Source organism: Tachypleus tridentatus, chromosome 10 (assembly GCF_004210375.1).
Source record: "Tachypleus tridentatus isolate NWPU-2018 chromosome 10, ASM421037v1, whole genome shotgun sequence".
Lineage (NCBI taxonomy): Eukaryota > Metazoa > Arthropoda > Merostomata > Xiphosura > Limulidae > Tachypleus > Tachypleus tridentatus.
In genome coordinates this window covers 134560370-134572491 of record NC_134834.1, presented here as the reverse complement: position 1 = coordinate 134572491, position 12122 = coordinate 134560370, and the positions used below count along the sequence as shown (strand labels likewise).

General features: G+C 31.7%; 1 protein-coding gene across 12 annotated transcripts in view; it reads right to left on the bottom strand.

Moving 5' to 3' along the window:
* Nucleotides 1-12122, bottom strand: part of l(3)mbt (lethal (3) malignant brain tumor) — a 96350-nt gene that overhangs the window by 64083 nt on the left and 20145 nt on the right. For all 12 annotated transcript variants that reach the window (XM_076463840.1, XM_076463839.1, XM_076463844.1 and 9 more), the window contains one exon: nt 9232-9334. In XM_076463840.1, coding sequence (XP_076319955.1) covers nt 9232-9334 — 103 coding nt within the window. The remainder of the gene's footprint in view (nt 1-9231; nt 9335-12122) is intronic.

Genomic DNA, 12122 nt, shown 5'->3' with positions numbered 1-12122 from the left:
GGCTAATGGCATGTGAAAAATATTTTGCATATAGAGGACAGCAATGAATGAGAAAAGCTATTACATGAGAGAAGGTAAGATATTATATCAGAATATCTAGACAATTTTAAAACTTCAGGCCTAGGAAAAACCTGAGATGTAAAAATGGAGAAGCATTCAAGTTACAAAAGTTGATAGCAACAAGATTTTACTCCTTCATAATTAGAACAAAGATATCTTGTTATTCAGATTTATTCATAAATGTTTCAGAGAATTTCACACAGATGTATTACATTCAGCGAGTCTCAGAAAAGGAAAATAGATAACCATACAATTTCTTGAATCATTACCTCAGACAAATGTTATACATACTACAGCAGTCACACAAGTTTGTTTATTGAAATTTGCATAAAACTACTCATCGGCTAACTGTATGGTAATTCAAAAACTCATTCAACTAAGCTTCTGTGTTGTACAGAAATATGAGCATGTTAGGTTAAGAAGATTTTGAATGTATAATTAAAAGTTATGAGATAACAACAGTAAGTATAAAATTAAAACTACATTTTGACATTGTTTGGTGTTTTGTATCTAGTGTGATGCCACCAAAATCTGATCACTTATGGAAAGAGTATGTAATGGTCCTTTCCCAAACAAGAATTACATATGCACATATACATGTGCTAAGATCACCAAGATGAGACTGATTTAGAATTTTTAAGCCAGGAATATCTCTTATGCTTAAGAGCAGTGGAAAACAAAGGAATATGGATTAACTTGGGACATCATGACTACCCAGAATAAGAACTGTAACAAGTCATAATCCATTTGTGGTTAGCAAAATGCTGTACCTTGTACAGGTAAGAATCCACAAAGGTTAGAGGCAAAAGCTGTACACATACTCCAGGCAACAGTATACAAAATAACCAAGAAGAATCTTTACCTTAAAATGTAGACAATGGGGTAATAGTTTATCAAGATAATGTTTCCCATCATACCTCCTGTTCAACCACAGCACAAACAAAGCAGATGGAGAATAAAAGAGATATTCATATTATTGCATAACAACATAAACCAGAAATGTTGCTAGATACAGTATCTGTGGGCTTCCATGTGATCTAATTGTTCAAAAAAGGTACCACGAAACTACTGTCCTTGTACCTTAAGGGGACTGTCAAAATCAATCAAGCAGGAGTGAAGTGCTTTGGACAACACAGATTCTCTGCAATAAAAACTACATTACTGGGTTATTTTCTATTGTCAAGTTTCACAGTCACAGACTGATCATAACAGGACTCAGTGACAAACTGTAACAATGTGTTGAAGTTCAAAATAATTTTAATATAGCATGCTTAACTTCTTTATTTCCATCTCTCGTGCAAGACATGACCAAGTGGAAAAATGATGCACAAGTCTGTACAGGTTAGCACACGTAGGAAATTTATCTTGTCTGAACTGCATCATGAGACTGGTTAATAACATAGGTAGTTTTGGATTGTGAAATGATCCAAACGGTACAAGATCCCTGGTATAACCAAAAGTACAACAGAAAGCATAACAGAAAATTACAAGCATGCAAGTTTACATCTTATCAAGAATATCAATTTCAACAATGGACATTCAAGTGATTGCTATAAATTTGTGTGAACAGGCTCCAAAAACAGTCCTGAAAAGGTTAAAATATTTAATCGCAACATTGTCGATGTGACGACATGAATCCCCATCAATATGAATCAACTATCTGTCTTTCTTTTCTTTAGTTTGATTCTAGAAACCACATTTCGATCTTCACAGTTACCAATCAACACATGAACTAAATTATTTCACAGAATGTGCTCTGCCTTAAACATAGTATCTTTAAACAAAAAAAAAGACTGTCTGTAGTAACAACTGTAAAATCAGATGAACTTAAATGCTGAATCTGATGCTCTTTATAATAGTAAGTGACTAATACAGCCAACAATTTTTGTGTGATTTGTACTTGTCAACAATCAAAGAAAATAATGGGGTTCTTAAACTATCTAATATTTGTCCTCAAAAGTCTTGCTTACACCTAATCTCATCTTGTAAATGCTTCTGTGCATGACAGGAAGAGTATGTTTAGTGAATGTGAGTCCTTGAACAACTCTCTTGCCATACTTATCATAACAAGTGCTTTAGAAAATGGAGGGGAATATTTGGTTATAAAACTCAAAATTATAGCTTCCATATTATACACACTGGAGAAGGAAAATGACTAGTACATCCAAATTCTTTTGCTGTAACCTTGAAGGTTAGGGCCAACCCATACATAATGTTTTTCTTTCAAACTGTTGTTGTACTGTGGGAATATTTGTGAGTGTAATGTGGTTTTGCACATGCTTCTTCCTTCTTGCAAGATCCTCTAAAGACATGCATCCTCTTCCACCATAGTTTAGAACCTTAACTTTGCACCATATATAAAGGTCTTTCCCAGGCTGGTTTATCTGAAATTCACATGAATCTTGCAAAACTAATACAAAAATGTGAAACATATTTAAAATCTCCCCTCCAAATTTAAGACTTAATACAAGTACAAGAGACACTACTTAGGGATACCTATTAAGAAATGTCATTGATATTGGGGGCTATCTTAATAAAATACTAAATAATACTAGTAATACATTATGTAGTATTGCACCTAAGCATGCAGTAAATCTGGATTTAGTACCAATATGGAAACTTTTATTTTCATACATTGTAATCTTTTACTTTTGATATGTACCTTTCTGATAATGTCAACCGGAATGCCCTCAATGAAACTGCCCTTTCATTGGGTTTTAGGCACTATTTCGTCTATAACAATAACAACTTTTCTCAATCCAGGTTCAATTACATTTGTTTTAACAAATCTATTTCTTGAACCATACATCTTTCCTCTTCAGAACCTTATTGCCATTCAGTACTTGCAATAAAACTTTTAACAGTTAACTTTTGGAACCAGTGGTCCAGCTTACATGTTCAGAAAAACAACAGTAATGTTAGTTTGAGAAACCCATCACATGGCAAACATTCTTGGCATTCTGTCAATCAGTGTTAAGAACACATCCACTGAATACACTACATGGCCAAAAGTATGTGACACTTCTTCTAATTAGTGGATTGCTAACATCCATTGCTAACAGGTGCATAAAAGCAAGTATACAGCCATGCAACAAACAATGGCAGTAGAATGGGTATATTGAAGAGCTCAGTGACTATCAACGTGGCACTGTCATAGAATGCCACCTTTCCAACAAGTAAGTTTGTCAAATGTCTGCCTTGCTAGAGCTGCCCCAGTCAACTGTAAGTGCTGTTATTGTGAAGGGGAAATGTCTAGGAGCAACAACAGCTCAGCCATGAAGCAGTAGAACACACAAGCTCACAGGACAGGACCACCAAGTGCTGAAGCTCGTAAAAATTGTCTGTCCACAGTTGCAACACACACTGCTAAGATCCAAACTACCATTGGAAGCAAAGTCAGCACAAGAACCAATTGTTGGGAGCTTCATAAAATTGGTTTCCATGGCTGAGCAGCCACACACAAGCCTAAGATTGCCATGCGCAATGCCAAGCATTGGGTGGAGTAGTGTAAAGCATACTGCCATTGGACTCTGGAGCAGTGGAAATGTGTTCTAATGCATAGTACCAACTGTAAAGTTTTGTGGAGGAGAAATAATAATCTGGGGCACACAAGCCTAAGATAGCCATATACAATGCCAAGTGCCAGCTGGAGTGGTGTAAAGCTCACTGCCATTGGACTCTGGAGCAGTGGAAATGTGTTCTCTGGAGTGATGAATCATGCTTCATTATCTGGCAGTCTGATGGATGAATTTGGGATACCAAATTCAGGATACCAGGAGAATGCTACCTGCTTGAATGCATAGTGCCAACTGTAAAGTTTTGTGGAGGAGGAATAATGGCCTGTGGCTGTTTCTCATGGTTTGGGCTAGGTTCTTTAGTTCCAGTGTAGGGAAATCTTAATGCCACAGCATACAATATTCTTGAGAATTGTGTGCTTCCAACTTTGTAGCAACAGTTTGGAGAAGGCCCTTTTTGTTTCAGCAAGACAATGCCTCTGTGTACAAAGCGAGGTCCATAAAGACATGGTTTGCTGAGATTGGTGTGGAAGAACTTGACTGGCCTGCAAAGAGCTCTGACCTCAACTGCATCAAACACCTTTGGGATGAATTGTAATTCTGACTGTGAGCCAAGCCTTGTCGCCCGACATAAGCGTCCAACCTCACTAATGCTCTTGTGGCTGAATAGGAGTGAATCCCCACACCCATGTTCCAAAATCTAGCAAAAAGCCTTCCCAGAAGAGTGGAGGCAGCAAAGGGGGAACAACACAGTTTTGGAATGAAATGTTGAAAAAGCATATATGGGTGTGATGGTCAGGTGTTCACATACGTTTACCCATGTAGTATAGCTGAATAGTTGACAGAATGCATTCCCAGTTGAGATGTTTGTTTCAGTTGGCTCATTTGCAGAAACCAGTTTCCAAAAATTTGCAAAGCGCTTATAAGTCAATCATCATAAGCACATAAAAATGCGTGAAGAATGAAGATTCCAAATCTTGGTTCCAACTATACTAACATTTATCATGTGAGCTAAACCTATTTATGGTACAAATACACTTCCAGCAACAAGAACAAAATAATGTTTTTATAAGCAAAATTTGTATGTCTGACATAAACTGAATCACAAAATTGTTAGAATGGCTTCTTGACTTGAGAATATCTTTCTAAACAAACTAAAATTAAAGGAATTCCATAAAATCAGGAAAAAAAATTCATGTCTGAACCTTTAAAAGTCATAAAAAATATTATAGATGACTTTAGAGCAATGGTAGCAATGAAAGATTTTGGTGTAATAAGAATAAGCAATATGTGGTTAAAGATAGATGACTTTTATTACAGCAAAGTATTTGAAATACAGATTTAAAGGTTATTTAATAGGACAGAATACTAAAGAGAGTGAATGAGTGGCTTTGTATGTAAAATGTGAGTTACATCTTGTTGGAGTTTATGATATCAAATATCAAGGAGATCTAATCCACTTGAGTTTCTATTACTGGATATAAAAGTAAAAGGGAATTTGTTACAGACAACCAGATGATTCTGATGAAATTAGTGAAAAACTTTACAATGAGATTAAGATTTCAGCTGTGAATGAAGTCATAATTATGGTCAATTTTAATTTCAGGCTTATAGATTGGGACATGCTGGAGTCAAACTGTGAGGGAGAAAGGTTATTAAAACTGTTAAAGATGGTTTTCTTCACCAGTTAGTCAAGGAACCTACCAGAAACAACGCTATTTAGATTTACTGTTAACTTCAAATATAGAAATGGCAGAAGGAGAAAGTTGGGGAACATCACTGCTCTATTAAATTCAATGTTTTGCTGTATATGGAGACAAAGAATAATGATATTTTAGGTATAAACTTCAAAAAGCAAATTTTAAAGGATGCAACAAAAATTATCAGTTTGTGAATTGGGCAATTGAGTTATTTGGAAACAGTGGTTAGATGTGGAATATTTTTTACCTTGAACATTTCGCACATAAAAAATAAAACAGGTAAAATTAAAGTAAATTATCATAAATTTAAGAAATTTAAATTCAGTAGTATGATAGAAGATTTTAGAAGATTAAAGGAGACTAAATGTCAGTGAAGCAAAAAAACTAGGATATCAGAAAGGATATAAGAGAAAAGAGTGGTTGAAATATAAGAAATAATAGTAAGGAATTTTTAAAATACATTAACCATGTGACTATGACATACTTACATTATAGTTATGCAACTCTCATGAAAGTTCTTTATAAAAGTGAAACCAGTTGATGAAATAGTTTAAAATTTGTCTTGTACTCACAATCTTAAGATTATGTAGTTTTAGAAAAATAAGATATTTAATTTTGATTTTTGTACTATTTGTAAGAAATCAATAATTATTTAATGTAGTTGCATGCACTCAGAGTTAGAATAGTTCACAGGCAATGTGATTTTAATTTCAAGTATAAAAACTATTTATTATCTTATAATTTTCAAATTTCATTTGCACAATCTCTTGAACCTCGTAACTAAATATCAAATGATTCTTAAAGTAATATATTTTATATTCCATTTTTTTTCAATTATATTATTAACTCAAGATATTATCATCAATGCACAGTGCAATGAAATGATTAAATTTAAGAAATGGAAATATGTACACATTTTTTAAATAATTATAGATTGTCTGTAATCTTTTTTTTTCTCATATACATAATTTCATGTCTTTATTTTTACAATTTATGTTGATTTTTAATTTTTCTTTCCAATTCTTTGTTTTTTATTCTTGATTCAGGTATGCAAACCTGTTCCTGCCAACATGACCCTGAGTTTGTAATAGTTATTACAGGGTGAAGTTCATCCATAAATTCTTTCACTAACACACAAGTGAATCACACCATCTTGCACAGACATTTCTACAGGTCAAACTACACTGAGTTAAATGTATACAACTATAAAATTTTCAAATATACATTTATAAACACAAAAAATACACAACTAATTAAAATATACATGTAAAAGCTAAATGTAATCTAACTGTTTAGCAAGCTAATACATATAATACTTGTCAAATACTGGTACACTTCAAAAGAACAATGGACAAATATCTTCTATCTCATGCTACAAATCTATTCACTTGTAGAGATTTCTTTAAGCTATAACTGAATAGTCAAAAAAACTTTTTTTTTGGTAGTAAGCATGTCACCCAGCAATATATGAGAATGGAAGCAAGAATGGCTGACCTTAAGCTTAGAAATATTAGAATATAAAACCCTATTGAGAAATTTTTGTAATTTTTTCAAATGCTAAGGAAAGATGGGTGGAACTTTAAATTCATCTTGTATGCCAACAGCCTTTATTCTATGCTCACAGTATCATATATAATAGCTTATTAAGTTTAGACTTGTAACCATAAGTGAATCACATGACAGCAAAATCTGCAGTTTCAATTGCTGTTTTAAATCTTTCCTTTTAAAATAAAGGAATAAAACTTAGATAATATAAAACTTTAAGTTATAATGTACATGATAATAGTAATTTCATTAAAATACATTCATATTAAAGTATTTTAATTAAATTTTGAATGTAACTCAGCAAACATACAGAAGGGGTTAAAAAATTGTGACACTAACATAGGAATAAAGGTAGGTAAGCAAAATGTTGGGATGGGGATAGGACCTTTGAGGGATGATACCTGATGATTATTGCTTTTTCTTCTGTTTTTACTAATGAAGATTAAAGTAATATCCCAGATCTTGAAGTGTTGACAGGTGGAAAAAAGATCAAACAAGATGAATGCATTAATTCCGAGCTTGTTAACAAAAAACTTGCAAGTTTAATGAATGATAAGGCTCCTGGAACAGATAATATTTCCCCAAGGCTTATGTCAGCCACTTGCTACTTTTACTTGTAAGTCCTTAAATAATGGGCTGGTACCAAAGAATTGGAAGTTAGTTAATGTCACTCCTCTTTTCAAGGGAAGTGGTAAAAATTGTTCAAGTAATTATAGGCCCATTAAGTTTGGAAAGTTTGGGAAAAGATGGTTTGCAAAAGCCATTTAACAATGTTTGGAATATTACTGGATAGTCAACATAGTTTCACTGAGGGAAAATCTTGCCTTACAAATCATTTTGACATTTTTTGAAAAGGTCACTGCTTCTGGATATGATAGTAATGGTGTAGATTTGGTGTATGCAGATTTTCAGAAAGCATTTGACTACATGCTTCATAAATGACAGATAAAAAATTTATCTCTGTAGGTGTGGGAGATAAGTTAGCAAACTGGATAGAAGAGTGGCTAGATGGAAGAAAGCAGAGGGTTGTTACAAATGAAATTCACTCAAACTGGATTAATGTTACAAGTGGAATATCTCAGGGCTCAGTCTTCGGACTTGTGCTCTCTTTGATCTACATCAATAACAAAGATAAGAGAATGGTCAATAAATTACTTAAATTTTCTGATGATATTAAGGTCTTGGGTGTTGCTAGCTATGAAGAGGATACTGCTAATTTACAAAAGGATTTAGATCGGTTAATGTGTTGATCAAATAAATGGCAGAGGGTTTTAATTATAATAAATGTAAGGTAATGCCTATGGATTATCACAATTTGAATTATATGTATACCATAGATAATTAATATATTGTAATTTCATTGTATAAGTCACTTGTTTGGCCACATTTGGTGTACTGTATTCAGTCTTGGGCTCCTTACCTTAGGAAGGACACTGAAGTATCAGAATGGGTTCAAAGAGGGGTTACTAGAATGGCGCCTGGGATAAAAGAGTTGTCATACAAAGAGAGGTTGAAATCTCTCAGATTGTTTTCTTCTAAAAAAAGAAAAGTTAGAGGGAATATGAGGTGTTAAATGTTGTAATAGGAATTGACAGTGTTGATGCAACATTTTTTTTCACATTTAACAGTAATAATAGTAGAACTAAGGGACACAAATATAAATTCTGACAGGGTTGTGGTCATCTTCAACTAAGGCAGTTTCATTTTCTAACACAGTCATTAACTTTTGGAATGGGTTGCCTATGAATGTTATGAAAGCAGTAAATTAAAGTGAGTTTAAGAGAAAGTTTGATAAGTAAATTAATGACAAGGTCTGGCTTTAAACTTCTTTTTTTAAATAGCTTTAGTTTAGTTTAGAGGATAGGACAGTTGAGATGGTCCAATAGGTCCAATGTTGTCTCAAAACATTTTTATGTTAGTCAGAACATTACTGTTAAGCAACAGATTATATAAGATCAAACCACTGTTAGCAAGCAATAGCTTGAAACCACAAATAATGCTTTCAAACTACAGCTCCTAAATAAAAGAAAATGATTAACAGAAAGAAAAAAAAAACAAGCTTTTTATTATTTGTGTATAATAAAAAACATATAATAAACATGTGTATTAACTACTGATGAAGTTATTGCATTTCATCAACAGGTAAACATGAAAATGCTTTTATGGATAATGACATATTCTGGCCTGAAGTATACTTATGGCTAATATAGCTTCCAATATCAAATTAAAATTAAATTAAATAAGTTAGGGTCTTGGTTGAAACAGATCAAATACAAAAGTAAGATACACACACACACACACAAAATGGAGTTCATTAATGGAAGCAGCACTTGTTCACCATATATAAATAAACTACGAAGGAGAAAGTTTTCATTTCAATATTCACTGAAAGAGATATCAACAACACATACCTCATCTTCCTCACAACCAGGAGGATTATTTGATGGTTGAATAAATCGTTTCCTATTCTTCCGATGAAAAATGGACATTTTTTGTTTTCGAATTTTTGTTTTCCTGAAAATATCTAAGAGTTGTCTAACTATGTTTGTAAAAAACTATGATCTGTGAAATAAATATCCACATACAAACTAAAATAGAAAAACATAACAATAGCTCAAAATAAATCATCACACTCATTAAAATTTTGAAATTACACACATTATTTCAAAATCTGATGAGAAATTTGAATATATCAGACTATTGTGATAAACATCATCCTGAATGCAGTATTGCATCATTAAAACACAAATATACCACTAAACTAGAAATACTACTAGGTTTCTTACTATGCAATTAAAACAACAAAAGACACTACTGTTGTATTTTATTATTTTATTTCTGTACTATACACTAAATGTATACAAATCCGTATTTTACTTCTTTATTGATCCTCTGTAACTGATGACAATAACATTCAAACTTTTTATAGATCACATCAGTTTAAATCAAGTTTTCTGTATCAATATGGGTGAAACTATGCATTAAAAGGTTTTTCTTGCTTTTTCTACTTTTATTTTATAAAATACTTGAAGCTTCTTTAAATGATGTTGTGTGCTATTAACTCTTTTGCTTGGGCTCAGTCAAATAAATCACATTCAAGAACCCAAACTGACCTTTATAGTTTTAATACTGTAACTTCTAATACCTTTAGTGTATCTCCACAAAAGTTCACAAGCTTTCAGTAAGTACACAAAAAAAATGAAATTTTTAATGACATATTTCTTCTAAAAAATTCTCTATGAATATATGAAATCAAAGTGTTAATTGCTTCAACAGCAAAGTGATTTTCATGTTATAATTAAAAATGCTTCTATTCATCTAAAAATTGTAAAATGTTATTTGCAAAATATCTAAAACCTCCAAAACAAATTTCAAACGTTTTTCAGCAAAACTGATTTCATCCACAATTTGCTTTGTTTTAGCTCTACATAAGATTAGCAAATTTGAGTAACCTCATAACCATCATAAAAACATATGTAATAAATCTAATTACTCTTTTATTTCTGTCCAAAGTTATTTCAAACTTTAACATGAAACTACTTTTGTTTATTCTAAATAACTTAATTCTTGTAACAATAATCAGTGATGATGAGAAAACCCACTTGTAAAGAAAAATACATATATGTAAAAACGGCTAGTTTAGATTGAGAAAATTTTTTATATAGAGGAGCAAACAACATTTCAACCTTCTTCGGTCATCGTCAGGTTCACAAAGAAAGAAAGAGGTAGCTGACCACATGTTTGAGGGGATTGTGTAACTAAGTGTAGGAATGTATAGAAACAAGTAGAAAAATGGAAACCAGATTCAAAGAACACAAAAAGTCACCTTCACATGTTTTCAAACACTGCAAATCAAATAAACACAACATAACCATAGAAAACATCCAAATACTAAATAAAGAAACAAACATAAACAAAAGCAAAATTAAAGAAGCCTTACTTATACAACAACTTAAGCCCAAAATAGACCAATACGAAGGAACACCTTTATACCTATATTAATAAATATAATCAAACATCTAAGCACCCCCTCTGCATTCCTACACTCAGTTACACAACCCCCTTCAAACATATGGTGAGCTATCAGTCAATTACCTCTTTCTTTCTTTGTGAACCTGACGATGACCAAAGAAGGTCGAAACGTTGCTTGCTCCTCTACATAAAAAAATTTTCTCAACACAAACCAACTGTTTATATATATATATATATATAAATCTTGTAACAGTTGACATCTGTTTATATTTAAATTTTACTATTTTATTGCCTTTTGAACCATATTTAACTACTAATCCCAACATAGAAGTTGCAAGTCACTTGTCAAATATGTAACTCATTTTACCTTATAAAATTATGTAAGGCACATACTTTAAGAAGCATACTTCCTAAAATTTTATTATTCTTTTTATTTACGTTACAGAATCTAACCTTATTTAATATATTTTTTCTAATTTTCTTTTATTTACTTTTAGTTACTTTTATAATAATAAATAAAGAATACACGTTAAAAAAAGAAATATAATACTTATGTGGATGTTTTCCTTTTTGTTATCGATTATCGATGAAACTTAACCATATTTTTTTATAATAATGGTACTACTGCACTAAACTTATTTTATTAGATAATGCATCAAATAACACAGAATAACAACATGTAAAAAGCAGACAATATCCAATTACTGTTACAATTTTTCTGGCTTTCTAACTATGCAATAACAGTGGTTAAAAATTCATCTATGCTTGTTGATATGTTTCTATTGGGAAAAAAGTTTGAACTAAAAGTTAAATAGACAATTATCTATTCAGAAAACAACATAATATGTTGTTTCATAATGTAAAACCTCAGCTTTCCACTGCTTATAAATAATACAGTATTAAACATATCGATAATTCATGAAAAAGATGTGACAGGTTGGCATGGTAGGAGGGCTCTGATTTTCTATTTTATGACTGTGCATCCAAATAAGATTGAAAGCTATAATTATGCTTTGCCTAAGAAATAACAATATTATAATGAATAATTTACATTAAATTCATTATTTCTTAAAGAGATGGTAAATAAATTGAAGAATTTTGGATACCTAAAGAGCAAATTCCACAATTTTCAAACTAAGGTGAGATTGAGAATTTTTAAAATATTTTCTTATAAAAGTAAGAACTTAAAACTTAAATAATATTAAAAGTTGATTTATTACCTACATCATTGTGTGAAGTTTATTTGTGTAATATAATAACAAAATAGTTTAATTATATTTTAAATGTAGCTCTCTAAAAAGTCACAGCATGCACACTTTGACCTTCCCAT